This window comes from Sphaeramia orbicularis, chromosome 19 (genome assembly GCF_902148855.1).
Source record: "Sphaeramia orbicularis chromosome 19, fSphaOr1.1, whole genome shotgun sequence".
Taxonomy (NCBI): domain Eukaryota; kingdom Metazoa; phylum Chordata; class Actinopteri; order Kurtiformes; family Apogonidae; genus Sphaeramia; species Sphaeramia orbicularis.
This window is the reverse complement of record NC_043975.1, coordinates 23,782,524-23,807,957: the sequence shown is the minus strand read 5'-3', so window position 1 is coordinate 23,807,957 and position 25,434 is coordinate 23,782,524. Positions and strand designations below refer to the sequence as shown.

The following is a 25,434-nucleotide window of genomic DNA, read 5'->3' as shown; positions in this document are numbered from 1 at the left end:
AGCTTTAAAAGAAGTTTAAATATACATTTCTATTTAAAAAAAGTTGTTTATTTTTGAGAAATCTGATGCGTAAAACCATGCCAGGATCGCACTTTTGGTTTATCCTTAAAACTGAGTATATTTCCACGTCGCGAGAAATAACATTTAATTGGCTTCTATGCCCAATAAGAAAGTTTTCCAAACTCTCAGCAGTGTCCCGCACACACGCTTCAATCTCCATACCCAGGATCCCACGCTTGGCACCGCCCGCGCGTCTCTTCTCATTGGTTCCTTCTCGTCAACAAACGGCTGCATATTTAAGGTTCCGCGTCCCCATTGGCTACCACCGGTGCCAATCACCCGCCTGCGTCTGTATAAGGTCTGGTGCTCGAGCAGCCGCTGGAACAAACCTGAGATGAGCGTGGATCGGGACCGCGGTGCGTCTGAAACAGCAGCTGACACTTTCCACAGCCACAAGAACTATGCGTAAAAATTCCCCCAATGCCTTTTCATTCCTGGATACTTAATTCTATCAAGGTTAGAGTTTAGTTTTTATTATTTTTTTTGAGTTTTATTTATTTATTTTTTTTTAGTTTTTAGGGTAGCATGTGCGTAATTTTGCGCGGATTGCCGAGGTGCCACCGGGAGTGAGAGGCAATATGCGCCGCTGGGATAAGATTTTTAATCGAAAGGCTTATGGAATATAGCCTGGTTTGTCCCAACCTGTATGCCTTCTGGTCTAGCCCCGTGAAGAAGAAACTAATACTGCTCAGCATCATGTTTTTAATCTGGGTATACATGCTGTACTCCTGCGTGGGCTACTGCTCCACCATGCCAAGTTTGGTGGTGGACAGTTACCGGGGCAAGGAGACCGGTTCGGCGGTGGTGGGTAAGAGGACGGAGACCAGCAGCAGTAGGTCGGACCTGGTGTCCAGATTATTATCCAAACCGCAACCGTGGGAGGATATAGAAAGCGACTACGAAGAGCCATCCATCAGAACCGCCGCGTCCAGAGACCTGCTCAATAACGAGCTGGAAACGGACCGAACCGACGACTGGGACGAGATGAGGGCGCACCAGCAGCAGCAGCAGCAGCAAAGACCCCCGGAGCCAAGCGCCATGTCCAGCTTCTCCAACGGATCCGGGAGTAAGAAGTTACCCCAGGCGATCATCATCGGGGTGAAGAAAGGAGGAACCCGGGCTCTGCTGGAGTTTCTGCGGGTTCATCCGGACATCAGAGCCGTTGGAGCGGAGCCGCACTTCTTCGACCGCAACTACGACAACGGACTAGAGTGGTACAGGTAAGCGCACAAAACAAAACAAAAAAAAAAGAGTTCAGAAAATAAAAACCAGAATGCAGTTTAGATTTTAATTTAACATTTTTACCATCAATGAGAGATTTTGAGAAAGTAATAACTATAATAAATGACTTTTACGCGTTATATTTGAACTAAAAACCCATCCGGCCTTAATTCGTTTTTGTAATGAAATGTATTAAATCATAATAGAAAATGTTTAATTTATAGAATCAATTGAGTCAGTTGTAAATTAACATATAAAACTAATTAAATCCCATGACAATAGATAAATTCACTGTGACGGTTTGGATACTCCTCTGGCTCCATCACTCATTCAACATATTTATTATTTATTTTTCTGACTTTTAAAGACTGATATGGGGATTATTTTTTTGAACATTTGCATTTTTTATATATATATATATATATACACACACACACACACACATATATATATATATATATATCTATCCAAGTGTTGGCTGGTTTCACATTATGGCTGTGGTTCCACTATGACTGTTGCGCTGTTTCTGCGATGTGCAGTGATCTCTATTGGACACAGAGGAACATTGCACCTCTATGATGAAGTATCTGTGGCGCTGTTTTTTCTAGTTTCAGCTCCAGAAAAAAAAAAAAAAAAAAAAAAAAAGAATCGTGATGTTTTGGTTTTGGTTTATTTAGCTTTTGTTGGAAATTGATGTGTAGTCTGTAAATGCATGAATCTGTGCGCAGCCATGCACCACTTTACCAAGATAATGCGCAATTTGCAGTATGCGCAAAAAAAAAAAAAAAAAAGAAGATCTATATATGCTGTTTTGAAAATGCATTTGCAGTCTGTTGGATAATCTGATCTGAGTCCTGCTGGTCATTCTTATGTGCATGAACTCTGAGGCCTAATAGCCTAAAGACGTTAGAAAGAAATAACATCTGCAAGACAAAGTGTGGGTCCATCTGAGAACAAAACCCTCTACAGAACCATTTCACATCTTTAGAGCTGGTCGAGCTAACACGATCCTCCACATTTCCATCACAAAGTGTTAATTTAATGAACAAAACAGTTGGTTACTGTTAACAAAGATCCAACCTGTTACTGTTAAGGAGACAATCACTTTAAAGCAGAGTTTTGCAAGAGAATTAAAAGAAATCACATTGTTTTCTTCCATTTATAAACTACAGTGTATGCAGTTGTTTCATTTTGAACATTTATTTCCATCAGAATAAACAGGACTTCATAATTATTTTTAATTATATCATCAATAGGACAGATTGATTATCAGATTTTTAGATCTGCATTAAAATGTGTCCATTTAAAGTGTCGTTTTTTTTTTACTTTTTATTTTTTAAAACAATAACATAGCACAAAACAACAAGGTGGTGGTGGTGGTGGTGGTGTTCCATATGCACTCATCTGCTTTTCATCAGATCTGGTGACAAGAATATAGTCCTTGAATATGGTCCATTTCTCCCATCTTCAATTAAAAGTTCCCACCTTAATCCTCAGTTGAAACGTTAATTTTTCCATTGTATACATTTAAGGTCACTAAAGTGTCTTTTTTAGGTTAAATTACAAAAAAATATCCATTAAAGAACTCCTAAATATGTCTTTGTATTGCGTGGCCCCCAGGATGAACAGATTTTGGCTCTTAATTGTTGAATGAAAGGGGCCTCAACAATGTTAGACATAATGAAAAAAACAAAAAAACAAAAAAAAAAAGAGTGAATGTGGAGCCAAGAGTAAAGACACTGTTCCGTGATGTATGCAAAGTTTCAATCTGGGCGTGCTTTGGTTCCAACAGATTTACTGCAGGTCTTTTTGGTTTAGTCTCAGCAGGAAGGCTTCCACCAATTCAAACCTGTTTCTAGAGCAGGATTACTGTGGAAAAACCGTCGTCCACTGCTGCATTTAAACCTAATGTGTTTGAATGTAAAGATGAGTCATGACTTTGTGTTGGTCCAGATAAAGCCGATCGTATGTGCTGTAAGAAGTCTGGAGCTGAGATTCAGTTTCGTCATATTTTTTCTTTCTGTTTCGAGTCCAGAAAAATAAGCTCATATTTGCGGGGCAGCCACAGTCTGCCTGTCTGCTCCTCTTACCCACTCCCACTCACAAACACATGTCCACACACACACACACACACACACACACACACACACACACTGAAAAGCAGGAAAAAAAAAAAGTTGATTTATGGGGGGGCTTTTCTGCACTATTGTAAACTCAATTATCTGCTTGTAATAGTGTCGACGTGATAACATTTTGTCTTTACTTTAGCAGAGTTGAAGCTTTTAATTGTGGTTACCAGGGCGCTTGAAAGTCTTACACTGCAAAAATCAAGTGCACTTTTCTCATTTCTAGTCCAAATATCTCATCACACTTAAAATAAGACATAATCACCTTAAGAGTAACTTTTCAGCGAGATATAAGAACTTATTTTTAGAGAATAGATCTTGAAAATCTTACTTCAAGAAATCTTACCAAAATAATTTTCATTTGTTCCATTGGAAGATTTTTTTTTTTTTTTGCTTGAAATAACCAAAAAAATCTTGAATTAAGCAAAAAAAAAAATCTGCCAATGGAACAAGTGAAAATTATCTTGGTAAGATTTCTTGTAATAAGATCTATTGTCTGAAAATAAGTTCTTATATCTCATTGAAAAGTTACTCTTTAGGTGATTATGTCTTATTTTAAGTGTGATGAGATATTTTGACTAAAAATGAGAAAAATACACTTGGTAAGATTTTGATTTTTTGCAGTGTAAAGTATGGAATTTTGAAACACTATTTTCCAGATCTTTAAAAGTTGGGAATTTTGTGTGAAAGTCTTAATAAAGTATGGAATATTGAATTTTAGAGTCTGCTCAAAGGCGCATCATCTTGTAAGATAATAAATACATGAGAAAAACATAAAAAACTGAATATGATTTCATTAACAGGTCAGTAGAGAATGATTTTAGTGAGACTTGTTTCTGTGACGTTCATGCACTTTTGTCATTTTCATATGTTTTGAAAACGTTTCTGTCTGTAAAACATAATTTATTGCAAATTATGCATTCATTCATTCATACATTTATTAAATAGACACACAACAGGTTAAGTGTCAACCAAAAAAGTAAGCACACAACTATAAAAGTGCATAAAATCAAAGCCTGGGGTAAAAAAATAGCCGTTTTGAAAATAAAGTGCAAACACCAAGGCTTACAGGATCATTTCATGTTCATTTGAGTGGAAGAAACAGCTGGTATGGAGAAAAAATCTTATTTTTTTGAGTTGATGTTGTACATTTCTGATCCTTAACACTGTCCCATTAAGACCAGATGACTTGGGAACAGTCACCTGAATGCACCGTTTCCAGAACAGAACAGAAATAGACTAAACTGTGTGGTACTGGGAAAAATATATATTCAGTGGGAACGTGATCGGCTCATTTTTGGGGTCATTTCCGAAGGCTGTTGTGTGTGTGCTTGCAGTTGAGCAATTTACCTCTCCTTGTTTGTCCATTTGCACAATCTCTTTGCCATGCACTATTGTGAGTACTTACACCATCTTTTGCGCACCCCCCCCGCCCCCCTTCCCAAATGGAGACACATTTAGATTTGGAATTCCAGCTTGAAAATGCAGCCATAGAGGGCGTAGAAAAGACTCGTGGGGGCAAAAAAAAAAAAAAAAAAAAAAAGAGAGAATGTATGAGAATGAATGGAAGTGCTGATAACAAGTCTTATTGTTGATTTCTGATGTACTTTGACAGTTTTTATTTGTGCCAAAGACAAACACATGATTCATGCTTTTGACCGAGGGGTCCTTATATCAGGAGGTACACATTTTCGCGGTGAGGTCATGCATGAACCGGCCCCAAGGAACACACACACACACACACACACACACACACACACACACACACACACACACACACAAAGAAACACAGAGGGAGAGGGAGCTCATCAGGCCACGGCTTCAGTGTGTGTTAATTTATGACATTATTTTCTATAAGGGGGTGTTATCTAATAGAAATGAATGATCTTCAGTTCATACCTTACGGAATTATTTGGTTAATTTCAACTTTTAGCTCAGAGGTGAACATTTGACCAAGTATTTACCAAGTATTTAGAACAGCAGAGATTAACCGATTATCTCTAAACTAGTAGATCAATTAGAAACTTTTTGAAAAATCGATTAATCTGCAAAAAAAATAACCAAATTCTCTGATTCAAAGCTCTCAAATGTAAATACTTTCTAGTTTCTCTGCTTCATTTTTACAATAAACTCAGTCCTTTTATGTTATGGACTGAACAGGACTTTTACTGACTTCATATTTGGACCAAACAATGTAGAAACTAATCAACCAGTAATTATATAATGAAAATAATCAGCTAACAAAATATATCCTCTATTTAAATGAGCAAATGTTTAGTTTTTACTTATATAAATTATGCAAATACTGAATTTAGGACTGTTTTAATAGCTGAAACAAAGTAAACAGAAAAAGAAATGAGAAATTGTAGAAAATGTGGGAAAATATTAACACTTCACGAGTTACTTTTGTAGTTTGTGTGACTTTTTCTACATTTAACCTGTCTGAAGTGATTTATCAGCATTTATTCTAATATTACCCGCTGCATTTTTTTAGTAAAAATCAGGTATTTTCCTAGATTGAAAGCACTGACCGTGTAGAAGTTCCTAAAAAGTCAAAGTGAACTATATCAGAACAGAGAAAACGAATGAAAAAGTGACTGTTTTCAGCTAAATGTGTCATCAACTGAACAGAAAAATAAGCGTCTAGAACCACTATCATTTGTCAAACTACATGGGTGTTAGTGGTGAATCAGTGCTGCCGAAAATGACTATGTTTCTGTGTTAATCGTGTGTCTTTTGAATGTCTAAAAGGCTCTTATTGACGGTGGAAAGCTGAGATACTGCGTTTTACTTGAATTATTCGAATATATTGATAGGATTAGTGCTTCAGACGTTATTAAACATTTTAGATCAGTAGTTGTTTTGGGTTATGAACACAACTAAACTTTATTTTTAGTAGTTTTCATGCGTAATAGCTGCTGAAACACAGTCAGATATGATCCTAAAAACAGGTGGGATTGGAAATGGTGCGTTTACTGGTTAGTTCTTGTGATATATGTTTCCTCCCTCTGTCCAACTTTTCTGCTCCTGCCTCCATAAACAGGAGGTATTTTATTTACTCCTAACTCTTGTTGACTGCAGCCCTCATCTGTGCAGCCCTGTCAGTTTGTGGTCCATGTCGCTCTCTTCATATTCCATTTAGTCCTATTGGCTATGAAGGGGCTTTGATATATAATTACTGTACTGTGGTTTTGCTGTCGTGTCGCGGGCTCCGCTCTTAGCTCCCTGTCAGGGCCCAGCGCTGTTGACGCTGTTGCTCCTCCTCCTCCCCCCTCGTCCTCCGGGTGGCTTTAGCATTAAACATGGACCTCGGAACATGTTGGAGGGAGCTTAGCTTTACCGTTTACGACCAGACGGGTGGGATCGGCAAGCAAAGTACAAATATTTCATTACCGTGCTGAAGTCAAGGTTTTAGGCATCTGTGCTTTAGCTTAATGACTATTCTTTTTTACTTTTATTTTAACATAATTATCTGTATGATCTTCAAATCAGGGTTTCGCTTTAATCAGGGTTCCTACAGGTTTCTATAAGTTAAATTTAAAGGAGTGATATTTTGCTTTTTTAAAATGGAATTATGCATTTTAAAACATTTCCCTGTGGTCTACATAAACTGTAAATGCTATGCTTGGGTCTAAATTCTTCATTAATTCAACTCCACAGGTCCATCTTCAACCCTATTTCTGAGTAATGACACCAGAAAGGTCGTTTTGAGCGCTGGCCCTTTAAATGCATATTAGCTACTTCATGCCCCGCCCCCTCCAGGTTGTTGGCTGTGCTGCTGTGTCCCGTTCAACCAACAACTGAACATTTTACATAAACCGTTTACGACCAGACGGGTGGGATCGGCAAGCAAAATACAAATATTTCATTACCGTGCTAAAGTAGAGCTTTCAGGCATCTGTGCTTTAGCTTAATGACTATTCTTTTTTACTTTTATTCCTTTTATTTTAACACAAATATCTGTATGTTCTTCAAATCAGGGTTTCGCTTTAATCAGGGTTCCTACAGGTTTCTTAGAGTTAAATTTAAAGGAGTGTTATTTTGCTTTTTTAAAATGGAATTATACATTTTAAAACATTTCCCTGTGGTCTACATAAACTGTAAATGCTATGCTTGGGTCTGAATTCTTCATTAATTCAACTCCACAGGTCCATCTTCAACCCTATTTCTGAGTAATGACACCAGAAAGGTCGTTTTGAGCGCTGGCCCTTTAAATGCATATTAGCTACTTCATGCCCCGCCCCCTCCAGGTTGTTGGCTGTGCTGCTCCGTCCCATTCAACCAACAACTGAACATTTTACATAATTGGCTCAAAGTTTGGACATATTTTCAGTGTGGACCACAACTGCTGCTGCTGATAAACAATTATGGCGTACTCGGAGAACTGTTCGTCAGAAGTCTTGATCTTATATGTACAAATGTCGTGACGTAACTCGTTATAAAATGTAACAAATTACGCAGGAATTAAAACAGGTTGTAGAAATCCACTCCATTTTTGCCAAAATGAATGTAAAGATAGCTTTGCAGCACCTGGAGGGTTCAAATTCAAACTTTATGAACTATTAGGGTCCCCAAATTAAAAATACATTAACCTCCTCAGACCCAGCTATGGGTTTTCTGTCCACATTTGTGCACAAGAGTTTCACAACTTTACACAAAAAGAAAAGAAAACTGTCCACCACAAAGGACATTCCATAAAAATTTGAAAAACTGCATCTGAAAAAACTGTTGCATCATGATGTTTCCAATATAGGCACTTATTTAATAAAACACAAAAGAAGCTTGTACTTTGCTGACATTTCCTGGGTCTTAGGAGGTTAAGATTCATGTGGGATTTGCCACAAAACCAGTACTGGGTCTTTATGGGTTAAAAATGCAGAACATGCCCCCCCCACACACACACACACACTTTTACTGCAGTACTTTTTTACTTAACCCATAAAGACCCAGCGTTGCTTTTATGTCAGCTCCCAAATGAAATTTTCTCAATATCTAACCTTTAAGTGATTTATCACCATTTATTTATAATATTCTGTGTTTTGTATTTTATCAGTATAAATTGGATATTTTCCTCTATTTAATTCACTGATCATGAAGATGTTCATAAAAGCTCAGATAAAGTTACTAGTTATTATATTAAAAACAAAGAAAACTGCAGAAAAAGTGACTTTTACAGTAAAATATATCATTAACTGAACATAAACCAAGCATTTTCATCCACTGTCATTGATCCAACTCTATGGGTTTTACTGGTGAATCAATGTTGTAGAAGATGACGGTGTTTCCACGGTAACTACAGAGCAAATGGGTCATATCTGATGACCATGAAAAGATGATAAAGTGCATTTTACACCGATTATTTACATGGATTGATAGGATTAGTGGATCAACAAGTATTAAACAGTTTATATCAGTAGATGGTTTTGGTCAGTGATGGATGTTTGGGTCTTTATGGGCTAATTTACTATTTTTGCCAGAATCTGTGGATGGATAATGACTGTGTGTATCTTTTACAACTTTAGATCTTGTTGTTTCTTGGATCTTTTATGGGTCTCGTTCGTGTATTTGCTTCTTCACTGCAAAAAATCTAAATCTCACCAAGTGTATTTTTCTCATTTCTAGTCCAAATATCTCATCACACTTAAAATAAGACATAATCACCTAAAGAGGAACTTTTCAGTGAGATATAAGAAATTAATGTTAGACAATAGATCTTGAAAACCTTATTTCAAGAAATCTTACCAAGATAATCTTCACCTTTTCCATTGGCAGATTTTTTTGCTTAATTCAACGTTTTTTTTGCTTAATTCACGATTTTTTTTTTGCTTAATTCAAGCAAAAAAATCTACCAATGGAACAAGTGAAAAGTAAGATTTTCCAGATCTGTTGTCTAAAAATAAGTTCTTATATCTCACTGAAAAGTTACTCTTTAGCTGATTATGTCTTATTTTAAGTGTGATGAGATATTTTGACTAGAAATGAGAAAAGTACACTTGGTAAGATTTAGATTTTTTGCAGAGTAAAGTATGGAATTTTGAAACGCTGTTTTCCAGATCTTTAAAAGTCTGGAATTTTGGGTGAAAGTCTTAATAAAGTATGGAATATTGAATTTTAGAGTCTGCTCAAAGGCGCATCATCTTGTAAGTTAATAAATAAATGAGGAAAACATATAAAAAACTGAATATGATTTCATCAACAGGTTAGTAGAAAATGATTTTAGTGAAACTTGTTTCTGTGATGTTCATGCACGTTTGTCACTTTCATGTTTTGAAAACGTTTCTGTCAGTAAAAAAAAATAATTTACTTGAATTATGCATTCATTCAATCATACACTTATTAAAGAGATGCACAACAGGTTCAATCTCAACCAAAAAAGTAGGCACACAAGTATAAAAGTACATAAAATCAAAGTCTGGGGTAAAAAAATAGCAGTTTTGAAAAAGCCTGAATTTTTTATTTGGATAAAGTGCAAACACCAAGGCTTACAGGATCATTTCATGTTCATTTGAGTGGAAGAAACAGCTGGTATGGAGAAAAAAATCTTGTTTTTTTGAGTTGATGTTGTACATTTCTGATCCTTAACACTGTCCCATTAAGACCAGATGACTTGGGAACCAGAGAAAAGTAAAGTAAGATTTTCAAGATCTATTGTCTAAAAATAAGTTCTTATATCTCACTGAAAAGTTACTCTTTAGGTGATTGTCTCATTTTAAGTGTGATGAGTTATTTTGACTAAAAATGAGAAGAATACACTTGGTAAAATTTAGATTTTTGCAGTGTAATAATATGATACAGAACTTTCAGTCGTGCATAGGTTGGTCGTCATTCACTGTCACAGACTGGTAGCACTAAAGCGGCGTCATCCCCAAACAGGATGTCTCTGTGGTCAACCTTTGTATCTAGTCTGTTATAAAACACAGTTGAAGTAAACAGACTACTTATAGTGTGGTGCAACAAAAGGACAAGTGAAGCATTGTTGGAAAAAAAAAAAAAAAAAAAAAGGGGAGGGGGGGCACCGGTGAAAATCACGTTCCGCTATCACACTCGGGACGCTTGCTTTGCGGAAGTCTGTGCTGTTTGAAAGGCGTTATCTAAAGGCTACTACACCCCCACTGGTAGCTCTTCACGCCAGAGTCAAACGGCTGTTCCTGGCCATGTCGGGGCCAGTTCTGGATGGGTGCATCTTCTTTTATCTGCTCGCCACAGGGGTGCTCCTATTTCCATGTAGGTGACCCGTCCGCTCTCTGCTGCCACTGACCTCGCCCTCCTTCCTTTCCTTCAATGGCCAAAAAGAGGCCACCTGGTTCCAAAAGAGCGCAAATAAAAAGAATCCGACTAAAAAAAAAACGTCCTGTGGTGATGTTTGTGTACACAGACTGCACATAATTGGGGAAAACTTGCGAAAAGTGTTATCTGGGATATATACGTAAGCATGGCGGGCTCAGCTGCGACGCCACAATTCATCTTTATCTGTAATCACAAAAGAATCAAACGCACAGACAGCCGACACAAATGTTGCCATGGTCTGGCTCCTTTGGGATAACCGGTATTGATTGGTGGAGCCCGATAGGAGGTAATGAGTAGGAATGGGTTAAGGGCCTTTGACTGAGGTCGACCCACGTCTGCTGTTTGACAGGCTCTGTGTGTGGACCATCTGCAGACCTAAAGAAACCTGCTGGAACCTACAAGCCCCAGTGGGGTGTTTACAGCGGTACCTTCTAAAAAATATACCTCTGACAGGATTTATGAGCCTGTTGAGGTAAATATACAGTAGAGCACGGGTGTCAAACATGCGGCCTGGGGGCCAAAACCAGCCCGCCAAAGGATCCAATCCGGCCCCTGGGATGAATTTGTGAAATGTAAAAATTACACTGAAGATATTAACAATCAAGGATGTTCAATCTAAAGTGGGTCAGACCAGTAAAATACTATCATAATAACCTATAAATAATGAAAAAAAGCTAATTTTTTCTTTTTGTTTTAGTGTCAAAAAAGTAAAAATACACAAATGTTTACGTGTACAAACTGGCTTTTCACAAAAAATATGAACAGCCTGAAATGTCTTAAGAAAAGTATGTAGTATTTTAACAATATTCTGCCTCTTACTAAATGTTTTGTGTCTTTGTAGATTGACTGTGATCTGTAAGTTGTGATGCACATGTATAAATGATAATCTGAGGTGTAATATTGTTAAAATTACACTTATTTTTCTTGTTTTGTTTTTTTTTAGGTTATTTACATCTTTTTTGTTAGGATAGTTTGTAAATGTGAATATGTTAAGAATTTAATGTTTTTTTTATTGCAATAAAACAGAAAAACTTGGAGTTATCATCATTTACAGGTTATTATGTATAAATGTTAAACTAAGGTGTAATATTATTAAAATTACACTTACCTTTCTTAAGAATTTTCAGGTTGTTCACATTTGTTCATGTTACGTTCAAGTACAGTTCGTAGATGTAAACATTTTACTTATGGAATTGTACTTTTTTCACTCAAAAACATAGAGAAAACTTTGGAGTTGATATTATTTCTAAGTTCTTATCCTATTATTTATATTATTTTACTGTTCCGGCCCACTTTATTTCATAGTAGGCTGTATGTGGCCCCTGAACTAAAATGAGTTTGACATCCCTGCAGTAGAGGAATGTAATATATCAACTCTGCCACATCTCAGGGGCTAATATTGACATCTTCCTAAAATAATTGTGTGACTTTTTTTTTGCCTAAATCAGGGGTGTCGAACTCATTTTAGTTCAGGGGCCACATTCAGCTAAATTTGATCTGCAGCGTGCCGAACCAGTAAAATAATAACATAATAATATAGAAATAAAGTCAACTCCAAACTTTTCTCTATGTTTTAGAGCGAAAAAAGTAAATTTACATGATGAAAAGGTTTACATCTACAAACTACCCTTTAAAAAGATGTGAATAACATGAACAAACTGAAAAAATAAGTGTAATTTTAACACTATTCTGCCTCAGTTTATCATTTACACATGTACATTATAACTTACAGATCACAGTGCATCTACAAATACACAAAACATTTAATAACAGGTGGAATATTGTTAAAATTGTACTAACTTCTCTTAAGACATTTCAGGTTGTTCACATTTTTTGTGAAATTATACTTTGTTTTAGTGTAAATACATGAAAATATTTACATTTACAAACAGAAAAAATTGGAGTTGTCATTATTTATATGTTCTTATGATAGTATTTGACTGGTCCTGCCCACTTGACATTGAATTGGTCTGAATGTGGAACCTGAACTAAAAGGATAGTTAGTATCTTAGTGTAATTTTTGCATTTCACAAATTCATCCCAAGGCTGGACTGGACCCTTTGGCGGGCCAGATTTAGCCCCCGGGCCGCATGTTTGACATCTGTGGCCTATATCATCAAATACTCAGTTTCTGGGTACGTTTTTTTGTGTTTCCTGAAAAGAAAAAATACTTCGGGAATTATTTTAGGAAGGTGATGATATTGTACCTTCTTTTGTCAAAAGTTTAAAAAATCTCTGTCGTCCTGAGCTAAATATATTCTTTAATATTACTAGCTGGAAAATGCATTGTCATAAATTCCAAAAGAGGCCTGTTTTCTGTGCTCAGGACTTTTTTTGATGGTTTTAATAGTTCTCACCGGGTAGCGACGCTACAAAAATATAAAAACTGTGCAGAATATGGCGCATTATTTTAGATTGAACTACCTAACAAACTGTAAAATAGTGCAAATGGTGTAAAAATTACACATGTACAACAGTAACACACACATTATTGCAGCAGTTACACAATAATACTGACAGGGAGGGTTTTACTACACAGTGACTACTTAGACCTTTCAAACTTAGATACAGAGTATGTTCTTAAAAGTAGTAAAATGTCCTAAATTTAATTCAATCTATTCAGGTCGATCTATAAATATTAGGCTTTAGAGGTCAGTGGTGAAGTTGTCTTTATTTTTAACCTTTCTTAAGTGATTTATCACCTTTTACTCTAATATTCTCCTCTGTATTTTGCATTTATCAGTGACAATCTGGTATTTTTTTTATATTTACTGTACTGATTATGTAGATGTTCATTAAAGGTCAGAGAAACCTGAAGAAAAAGATTATTTTTTCTGCAAAATCTATCATTAACTGAACATAAAATAAGTGTCTCCATCCACCCAACTCCGTGGGTTTTGTTGGTAAATTAATGTTGTAGAAGATGACAGTGTTTCCACGTTCACTACAGAGTCTCTGAATGTCTGAATGGGTCATATCTAATTACCATGAAAAGATGACAAACTATTTTACACCAATTATTGACATGTATTGATAGAATTACCCCATAAAGACCCAGTGCTACTTTTGTGACAGTTCCTAAATAATTTTTTCTCTGTATTTAATCTTTCTTAAGTGATTTATTCACCATTTATTATAATATTAAACTCTGTATTTTGCATTTTTTCAGTGAAAATCAGGTATTTTCCAATATTTAATTTACTGATCATGTAAATAGTCATAAAAGTTCAGATTAAAGTTGAAGGTTATTATATCAGAAACAGAGAAAAATGAATAAAAGTGACTTTTTCAGTAAAGATATTGCTAATTACATGTAAAAACAAGTGTGTCCATCCACTGTCATTGATCCAACTCCATGGGTTTTACTGGTGAATCAATGTTGTAGAAGATGACGGTGTTTCCATGGTAACTACGGAGCCTCTGAACGTCCAAATGGGTCATATCTGATGACCGTGAAAAGATGACAAACTGCATTTTACACCAATTATTTACATGTATTGAAAGGATTAGTGAATCAACAGGTGTTAAACAGTTTAGATCAGTAGATGGTTTGTGTCACCGGTGGCTCTATGGGTGTCCATGGGTTAATGGATCAACAGGTATTAAACATTTTATATAAGTGAATAATTTTGGTTGCTGGATGTTTGGTTCTTCAGGGTTAAACCTCCCACTAAACCTAATACTGCATTTTTACTTTATACTTGCTGTGTTTGATGGTAAAATAGAGATAAACCCGACTCCCTCTTCTATTGTAGATACTACCTTGGAAAAATCTAAATCTTTCAAAGTGTATTTTTCTTATTTCTAGTCAAAATATCTCATCACACTTCAAATAAGACATAATCACCTAAAGAGTAACTTTTCAGTGAGATATAAGAACTTATTTTTAGACAACTGATCTTAAAAATCTCATTTCAAGAAATCTTACCAAGATAATTTTCACTTCTTCCATTGGCAGATTTTTTTTTTTTGCTTAATTCAAGGAAAAATATCTTGTATTAATTTTTTTAAACCTGTTTTTACAGCAGCATTTTTTCCAGTGTACTTTTGTGCTTTGTACTATTATATTTTGCTGCAATGGTTGAATAAGAAAAAGAGAGTGTGCCCAAAAATCTGTCTTACCTTGAACAGTTTGTTATAAATACAAGGGGCGACTGAAAAGTTTTGAGCCTAACATGGAAAGGATTAAGATATGAAGACCAAATTTGGTCCATGAAATCTTTCACATATCTTAATCCGATCCACTAAATTTTTTGGTCATAGCAGTCTTTTTCCCTGTTTTACAGGTCCCTGAACTTTCTGTATCAAGTGTTTCCTGAAAAATGGACAAACTTGAGTATGGGGCTGTCATCAAGTACGCGTACGACCTTTGCCTTGTTTGGGGTTGGTGACATCTGATGTTTCCATTGTTTTGACTGCTCCTTGGTCTCAGGCTGATAGTGATGGACCCAAGTCTCATCCATAGTCACTAATCAGCCCCATACTCAAGTTTGTCCATTGTAAAACAGGGAAAAAGATTGCTATGACCAAAAAATTAGTGGATAGGATTAAGATATGTGAAAGATTTCATGGACCAAATTTGGTCTTCATATTTTAATCCTTTCCATGTTAGGCTCAAAACTTTTCATTCGCCCCCTTGTATCATTGACTTTACTTTGCATGCATAGAAACTTTGACTCAGTTTGTGAATGCACAGCTTTTATTAGTGTTGGACTATTTTCCCTGATGTACACTAAGTGTTATGATTTGTGATTTTCTATGCAGCTGCAGTTCAGTTGTATTCAACGCAGTGCTGAAAGATAAAGAGGATAAAACTCACTTCCAGTTTAAGGACAGTGTTGAATTTAGATGATTAGATACTTTGGCGCTCTGATTGTTTCCTGATTCCTGGAACTCCACTCCTCCTCGGGGACCCACCGGCTTGGCCAGCCAACCGTACAGCTGACAGCAGGTTCACATCCTCTGCTCAAATCCTTCCCTGTAGTGGCCAAAATAAAAACCATGCCTCTGTGTTGGCTAAATGTCCATTTAGAGCTCCCAAATGAGTGGATAATTTCTTAATGGTGCGGCCCTACCCTGTTCCCCCCTCAGTACCTCCCCCTTAGAAACATCTTTCTCAAATGCCTTCCTCATGAACCACTTTCCTCCGTTCTCCAGCTGCGTACTTGTGCTGCTGGTGTGTAGGAATAGTGTCACATGTCACGCTTTGGTTCGTCCAGTCGTGGGCGGGGCTCACTGCAGGCCTCGCTGACCACGAGCGTCTCCTATCCTGGAGAATCCTTCGTACCGAGGCGGCCTACTGCCTAAAGCGCCGCGGCCCATCTGAGAATAGAGAGTGCCAGGGGGTGGGGAAACAGAGAAAAGGCGGCTTTCATCAGCAAATTACGACTGGTTAATTGAGAAAGCGGAGACCTGTGGAGAGGGGAGTGGCGGCGCTGCACTGTGGTGGCCTTGCCCACCTCCTCCTCTTCTTCCTGGTGTCCCCATGAACACCACTTGCACCAGTGAAGACTATATGGCCGCCACAGACAGGAACCTCCTGCTGGAGCTGAGGATAAAAGCCACAGAGCCTGCCAGGATCTTGCTGTCAAACTTTCACACACTCCTTTTGTAGATGCCAGGGTGGACGACAAAAGGAGGGGGAAACGGACAGAAATAGTGAAGTTGTGACTCTGCTGCTTTGTGTGTGATTTGCATTTCCATTCTCCTTTATTCCCAATAATGAAAATGACTTATAAAGACATTTAATGAAGTAAGTCTGGAAGCACTGGAGGAGCGCAGTACAAAACCTCCTTGTGTGCTTCGTGTGAATTACCTCCTTCTTTTAACAAGGTGATAATTTGGATGTAGTAACACATGTCAGAACAAAACCAGACGTTCTTCCTCTGGAGTTAATGGTCATTCACTGCGGCTTTATAAACACACCTTAGCAGGGTGAAATGGTACCCCAGAGGCTGGTAATATGATTTAGTTAATCATTCCCTATTACGCTCAATAAAGACAGGTTGGACAAAAACTCATAGCGAAGAACCGTAAAAAGACAGTTGAAGGGAAGGTGGGAGAAGAGGTGAAAGTGATGACAGTAAACCTGTAAAGCTTCACTTGTCCCAGGTATTAAATCCCAGAGGTAGCCATTAGGGCGCTGAAGAGTGAGGCTGCCTCTGGGAGAGAGGACGCCACACACACACATGCACAGGCAGTCAGAGCGAGAGCGACCCGGGTCTCCTGAGGTTTCCATTAGCCTGGCAGTAAAAGAGCAGAGCTCATTAGAAGCCCTGAGTTGTCTCTGTGCACCATGGCTGCATGGCACTGTTCACTCTCTCCATTTAGATGTACTCCCAGAGCTGTTGGGATCTCTCTCATAAGAACACTTCAGCTCGACTCGAAAACCTGGCCAGACTCCACTCCGTTCCAATTATTTTCCATCGTCTGTAGTATTTCTCAGCCCTGAATGACTGATCAGAATCGCACAGCGCTGCAACCTGCACCCAACTGTTAGAATTCCACTTTATTTTTGCTCAGATTTTGTTGTAGATTGTAGATAGGAGCTTGTACTTCTGGACCTGTTCGGCCAAAGGAACGTTCACTAGTCCTGCAAAGGGCCTTCCTTTTACCACTTGACTGTGTCAGCACCAGTGTTGTGGAAGTTACTTCCAAACTGTAATATATTACAGATTACTTGTGACTACTTGTCATTTAAAAGTAATTTCTTACCTTATAATATTACTGTGTCAGAATTATAATGTGTTACATGCCTCCTGTATTACTTTTGAGTTAAATACACATGATATGTATGTGTAAATTTCCCTCTGGGATAAATGAAGTATCTATCTATCTATCTATCTATCTATCTATCTATCTATCTATCTATCTATCTATCTATCTATCTATCTATCTATCTATCTATCTATCTGTCTGTCTGTCTGTCTGTCTGTCTGTCTGTCTGTCTGTCTGTCTGTCTGTCTGTCTGTCTGTCTGTCTGTCTGTCTGTCTGTCTGTCTGTCTGTCTATCTAGAGTCTTTTCTTTTTGTTCATTCTGCTAATTGTTTCTTTATTTTGTCTATTTTCTGCCTATTTTGTTCATTTTTCTTCAATTTTGCTGCTTATTTTTTCTTTACTCATTTTAATGCTTGTGTTCATCCATTTTTTTTCCCTTGTTCTGGTAATTTTTTTGACTAATTTTTATTCAGTTGTGGTAATTATCCATCTTTCTTTCTTTCTTTCTTTCTTTCTTTCTTTCTTTCTTTCTTTCTTTCTATTTTGTTCATTTTCTTGTCGATTTTGTTCAGTTTTTATAAATTTTCTCTCATTTTTCATCAATTTTGCTGCTTATTTTTTTCTTTACTCATTTGATGCTTATGTTTGTCCATTTTTTCCCTTGTTTTGTACATTATTTGACTCATTTTTATTCTATTTTGGTAATTATCTATCTATCTGTCTGTCTGTCTGTCTGTCTGTCATTTCTTTTTGTTCATTCTGCTACTTGTTTCTTTATTTTAATTTTTTTTTTCTTTTTTTTTCATTTGAGTGATGAAATTATGGGCCAGAGGTGTCAAGTAACAAAGTACAAATACTTCATTACCTTACTTACGTAGAAATGTTGGTTATCTATATTTTACTGGACTAGTTATTCAGCCGACTGCTTACATTTTCATGCAATTATCTGTACTTTCTACTCCTTGTATTTATAAAAAAAAAAGCCTTGTTACTCCTATTTCATTTCGGCTTGTTTTCATTCCGCTTGTCATCGTTCAAAAAAAAAAAAAAAAACAACTATCCAGATAAATGGCACCATCCAGATCGGGTGAATTTGATTATGTTTAAATGAGAAGTATAAACATATACCATTCTGACACCTTATTGGTTTGTACATGATTCATCACACCTAACTTTTTGCACCATTCCAATACTTATATTCAACTAGTCATCATATCTTCAGCCCCATGAAACACATGTTAATGCTCAGTAGTACACATATATGGTTCTTTAATACATTTGCATTGTTCTAAAATGCGTTCATTTTCAATGGACATATATGAAACAGGTAGACTAGTGCATCCCAAATGCTTCAACATTAACATTTTAATATAACATTATAGTCATTATGGCCTTTAGAAAAATGTTTCTGGGGAGGTGGGGTAGTGCACTATAGGCCCCTGTGGTGCCGCCTAAGCTTTTGTCCTAATGGCGTTTTTTTTCCCCCTTACATTTACTTTTATACTTTAAGTAGTTTTGAAACCAGTACTTTTACACTTTTACTTAAAAAGCTTGAGTTGATACTTCAAATTCTACAGAAGTCTTTTTAAATCCTAGTATCTATACTTGTACCTGAGTAATGTATGTGATATTTTTGACACCTCTGTTAGGGGCAAAAAGTGCGTTGTAATGAACATGCACCAAGTAAAATATTACTGAAAATTGATTAATAATGCCTTACACTACAGTGTTACAGCAAAAAGTAATCTGTTACTGTAATGCATTACTTTTGTAACACATTACTCCCAATGCTGGTCAGCACTGGAAAAAAATAGCTAAATTCCTTATCAGTCTGGAATGAGTAAAAAATGTCCAAATGGGCCAAATGCGTCCCTCCAAAGGTTCCAATCCGGCCCGCGGGATGAATTTGCAAAGTGCAAGTTAGGGCATTGAACTCAAAAATTATATCATAATAACCTATAAATAATGACAACACCAATATTTCTCTTTGATTTAGTGTAAAAAAACATTAAATTCTGAAAATGTTTACATTGACAAACTATCCTTTAACAATAAAATGTGAATAACCTGAAATGCCTAATCTAAATTAAGTGCAATTTTAACACTATTCTGCCTGTTACTGAATGTTTTGTGTCTTTGTAGATCAAATCCATAATGCACATGTATAAATGATAAGTCAAGGCATAATTTTGATAAAATTGTAATCATGTTTCTTAACAAATTTCATTTTTTTCAGGTTATTTACATCCTTTTTGTTTGGATAGTTTGTAAATGTAAATATTGGCATAATTAAATGTTATTTTTTGCGCTAAAACAATTTGCAGTTGTCATTATTTATTGGCTGTCAGACTATTATTGTACTGTTCCAGCCCACTTCAGATTAAATTGGGCTGAATGTGGCCCCCGGAAGAAAATGAGTTTGACACCCCTGTGTTAGGAGGACATGTTTCCACAAATCCATGTAAATAAAATGACCCAAAGGACTATGCAGATCTCCCATAATGCAAATATTCATCAACGTGCATTTACCAGCACATAGTTATTAACTCGGAGGTTGTTGTTGTTTCACATAGCTGAGGGAATGTCTAGTGAGTCAGACTAATGTTGGCATCAGTGGTTAACAGACTCGGAATTGTTGCTGATTAAGGATTATTACTATACTTTCTTTCTTTCTTTTCTTTTTTTTTTTTTTTAGATTTATGTGTTGCTGGATTGTTGAAACATGCTATGCTTGGCACTAATTTCTCATCTCATAAACTCACAAATGGCATTTGGCACATGTATCTATAGTTATTATCTATGTTTATACATTTTATGGTGATTTAATAGCGGTTCTCTAACTCTAGACGTGAAACACAAAGGAAAATAAACAGCAGGATATTCAGTGAAAATATGAAATGACTTTATTTAGCTGTCCAAAATTGAAAACAAACAACCTCTGCGCTCGCCAAAGCCTGACATGCAGCACTTATTTGGCATTTCTCACATATCTTTTCTTGCTTTTCTGTCATATAATAGTGTCTTTTGGCACTGAGTCAAGAGCAGATCCTGTTTTTGCTCCAGACCTAGAAGTTTTACTGATAGAGATGTCATTGCGTTCCCTGACTGTTAAAAAGAATTTAATGAAGCCTTGAAACTGAACCTGGAGCTGTGCTGCTCAGCGCTTTGGCAGTGATTCACAGCAGAAACGGTTAACATGGTGCCTGTTGTTCTTAAGAGTAATTATCTTGTCTTCGGGGTGCTCGAAGATATCGTAGGAGACAACATCTAGGCTTGAATCCAAAGAAATCTGTCGGATTGCCTGTGGATTGCCGCTGCCACTCTTCCCACCTCTTATTTGTCACAACCCGTGGTGTCGTTACTCAATTTAGCTAATTCTGTGTACACTCGAAAAGGCTTTGTAAACCATTAACCTGCAAAACAGCTGCGCCATGAGTCGTAGATGCTAAATAACAGTCTCAAACACACAGGAAGATACTTTTTTTTTTTTAATGCTTATTGAGTGACATACAGTAGAAAGGAAATCCCCTCTTTCTTGCACATACACACTGTAGTTCACCTGTCTTCAAAAAGGTGTGCAGGCAGTTATGGATGACAGCCAATTCAAAGAGGATGCAAAGTAGCTCGCTGGATCCCTCTCGCCCCTTTTGTGTGTGTGTGTGTGTGTGACGGTGCGTCGAGGGAGTGGGGGTGGTGGCATGTATGTTCTTCTTGAGTCTGTTTCATCTTTTATTCATCTTTTGCTGTAGCTAGATCAAGGAGTCATGTGCCTCTTGGTGCATGTCAGGTGTCAGGAAATCAGTAGGAATGGCTGATTCTGCTTGCTGCACATGCACACACACACACACACACACACACACATATACACACACTCGTATAAGACACTAGGAACACACTCATGTATCCAAACACACACACATATACACTGAAGAGCTTCACCTCCACTGCTTCATTGTTTATTCTGTTGTTTTTTTTTTTTTTATTATTATTATTCTTTGGTGGTTCATTGGTCTATTGCGTCCGAGCTGTCAGCCAGTCGCACCCTGATACTGATGGAGTAGAGGAATGTGAGGATACGAGGTCACACACTGCCGGTTAACACCTTCGGCAAACACCCAGAGCAAACACACTGATTAGTGAGGATTACTAGCATTAAACAAATTCTGGGTAATATCAGCAAGTGGCGGAGTGTGTATGTGTGTGTGTGTGTGAGTTTGTGTGTGCCTAGGGCTGACACGATAATGGAATATTTAGTTGGCAACTAATTGTGTTACAAATAATCACGATTAATGTTTTATTTATTCTTTTTCCTTTCTGTGCTATAGAATAAGCATAGTTTATTTATACAGTGCATAATGAAGGGGTCATTTGTTGGTATTGGATAATTTAGTTTAGTTTTGTGTAGTTTATTTGCACATCACAAACACCAACATGACAATTTCCTTTTTTTTTTTTTTTTTTTTTTTTTTTTTACAGTTAGCACATTGTGTAGCAAATACCTAAATCCAAACACAGCCATCAATATAACATAAGAGGAAAAAAATGCAACTTGCATAGATAGTAAGTTGCGTTTTAGAATACCACAACACATAAAAACTGCACTTTTGTTTGTCTTTCCAGCTTTGGAAATAAAACCTCAACGATGCACATACAAGTAGCAAAGCCTATTATAAGGTAGCTCCTATCCTGAAGTGCTGGTCCCAAACAGATCCAGATGTTAGCTTGTTTTAACCCTTTATAGAGCACTCATTGAAATACCTTAGTGTGTTATAGGACATTATCCTCTACCAGCTCTTGCCTTTAAACATCTGAGCAGCACTTGCTAAAAAAGTAAACACATGCAATAAAACAACTGTTATAAGATCATAAACTGACAAAAATCACTCATATTTACTATTTACAGCTTCAAAATATCCATAAAATCTCTCTGAATCACTGTATAATGTTATAAAACCTCAATGAGGCAAAGGATTGGCCCCAAATTTAATGTTTAAGGAAATTACCAAAAATAGTCACTTGCCCGATAAAGGGTTAATGGTGTTTTGTCACTAACAGCTAACCCGTTACCATTAGCTCACTAAATGCTAGGATGACAAAATGTATCCTCGTAAGATGAAGGAGGTACACCAAGGTGATGTCATGAAGCGCATCTCCATTCGATCTGAAAACACACACACAAAAAAAAAAAAGATGTACAAGACGGTGACAGAAATAAGACATTTTTGTTATTTTCACCCAGGTGAATAGGGAAGATTAGCACGATTATGTAAATTAGCCGCAGTTAGCTCAAATAAGTGCGATAAGGCGATTAAGGAATAAATGTGACGGGTCTATTTGTGGCATGTTTGGTTGCGCCGTGCACAATACGCAGCCTGATGACTGTGGCGGTGTCAGGTAAACTCATCGCGGATCACATGTCAGACAAAGCGGTGTGATGTTGAGTTAAGTGTTACCAAAGCGATGGCATCTTTTTACCTCCTTGGCCTGAAAAAGAAGCTTTTAGGCATCGTCTTAAGAGGCTTGAATACAAGAAAGAAAAGAAGAAAAAAAAAGAATTCTGTGGGCATGCTTTTGCACATTCATGAGAATAAAGGAGGGAGGATTTCTACTTTCAACCCTCCACCATCCCTTTCACCATCTCTCCTGTTTTATTTATACCACATGGTGGGCTCCCTCGCTTCACTGCAGGGTTATTAACACTCGGTAATTCCAGTCAGCCGCCCATGGCCACAGGCTGATGTGGTTCCCGGCCTGAAAACTTTTGGCTACATGCATTCCTGCGTTGTTTCTCAAAGGTGCCAAATACCAACAAATATACTTAAAACGGATGATGATTTCAATGATTTGAGGGAGCCTTCGTGAATTCAACCACCGTGGTAGAAGTGAAGAGTATCTCAGGCTCGTTTAAGTATTTCTGGACGTGACAGAGGGCTGGTATCGAGGGCTATAATACTCAGTTGGGGTGTCTTTAGCGCTGCAGTCCTGATAATATAGTCCAAGACATTATATGTTGCGGTTAGTTCTCTGTTTATTTATTCTGCTTTCCTACTGTCTGATGTTGTCTCCAAAGCCAGGCTGGATATGAGCCCGAAACCATTCTGGATGGTCTGTAACCACAAGGCCCCCTCTCATTCTCCCTCTGTCATTCACTCTACACACCCTCAGACAAACACTCAAACTGTCAGAAAGGCTATGTAAAAAATGGCTCCTCTCTGGCCGTGCACGACTCCCTGATTTCCAGCGAAACATGATGGATGGATGGGTTGCGTCGGTCGGGGTTTTTTTTGCATGAAGGGTCAGTACATTCCCAGGCCAGTCTGACACTGTGCAACTTCTTGATGTAGTTCAGGGTCTGGGACGTTCATCTATCAACCAGACCAGATCTTCTGAACAGACTGTGGATGTCAAACTCGGGTCTGTGTACTCTGTGTACGTTGAATTTTAGTAATTTAACGGGGTTGTATGCAGAACTGACATTCCAGTCTGAGCAGCAGGGGGAAGTCGTGTGCCAGAACATACTTACAACTACCCAAACCACCAATAGACTGTATCACTCATAAAGTATAAAACTCAATGTTTGGTATAAATGACACTATCTTATCATTTTCAACATGGTTGTTCCATCCCAAATCAAAATATGGTCTTTTCAGGGGGATTTCACCCCAGACAGTAAGTTTCAGCAGTGTGGCTTGAATACCTAAGGAGATATAGCTCCTCAAAGTTGGCCGAAAAGCAAATTTGCAAAACAAAAAAACAAACAAAAAAAAACCCATTAATTTTCAAAGGGCTGTATCTCCTAAACTATTACAGATATGACATTAAAATTTTGGATGTGTGTGTTTATCTGGTAGGTGAACAAGTGGGATTTTTTTTCAGAATTTTCTGAGGGGGTCATGTGAGGACCATTGGTTGAATTGCCATGGAATGACCCAACAAAGATACAGTGAAAGCTAATATTTAACACAGTGTTTCTCAATGGAAAACCCAGGAGCATGGAGACACCGTCGGGGGGCGTTTGGAACGACAAAGCTGAGTAGGGGGCGCTAAGACCGAAATGGGGCAATGCAATTACTGGGGTGCCACTACCAATTTTGGGCTCCCTGAAACATAATCATGTTGGGCCTTTGCTACAAGAAAGTGACTGGAAACAATCTGTCGGAGCTGGGGATGGGGGGGGGGGTTGGGGTAGTGGTCCGTGATTGTCGGAGCCCCCCTTAACGTGCTAACGTGCTTAACGTGCACTGTCCGCTTACAATTATTTTTTTCAGGGGGGCATTAGGAGGGTCATGATAGTGTAAAGTGCAAGGTTATTATCGTTAACGAAAAATAACGAAATGATGAAAACTAGAATTGTAAAAACATTTTCGTTAACTGAAATAAATAAAAACTATAATTAAAAGAAAAAAAACAATAACTAACTGAAACTGTATTGTGTGCTTACAAAACTGACTAAAACGGATAAAAATTATGGATAAAATTCCCTTCGTTTTCGTCTTTGTCAATGCCAGATTGATATGAAATTGATTTATTTCCCTCAATCAATTTTAGCTGCTGGCACCATATCATATTTAACGGCCCGTCACTCATGGTCACTTGTGGTTTACAGTCGTCTTCTGGTCCCCACTCTACCTGGAAACATGAAGACTAAAGTTGGGAGAAAGCAGCAGAGTCTTGTCTGGGATTTATTTGAATACGACGGAGAAGAAGAGAAAAGCTATAAAAAAAACTAAAACTAAGCATTTAGAAAATAACGAAAACTAATAAAAACTGGCAAACGTGCTTTAAAAACGAATTAAAACTAACTGAATTAGAGAAAGAAAAAGTCAAAACTAATAAAACTAAACTATAATGAAAAATCCAAAACTATTAGAACCTTGGTAAAGTGACTCAAAAAAGGTTGAGAAAGACTGATGTAACATTCTAGCTCTGTTTTTAGACAAAAAAACTGCCACAGTAAAAGCACAAATCACCTCTCTTATCAATAGCTGCACTAAACATCTGTTTGGAATCATCCAAACAAGGA

The 25,434-nt window shown here is 37.3% G+C and overlaps 1 protein-coding gene across 1 annotated transcript in view; it reads left to right on the top strand.

Moving 5' to 3' along the window:
• Positions 1-401: 401 nt before the first annotated feature.
• The window catches only part of hs3st3b1b (heparan sulfate (glucosamine) 3-O-sulfotransferase 3B1b), a 40,437-nt gene continuing 15,404 nt past the window's right edge, over positions 402-25,434 (top strand). Inside the window, exon 1 of the mRNA XM_030122354.1 lies at positions 402-1,280. Within this exon, the coding sequence (XP_029978214.1) occupies positions 676-1,280 (605 nt within the window). The 5' untranslated portion in view covers positions 402-675. The remainder of the gene's footprint in view (positions 1,281-25,434) is intronic.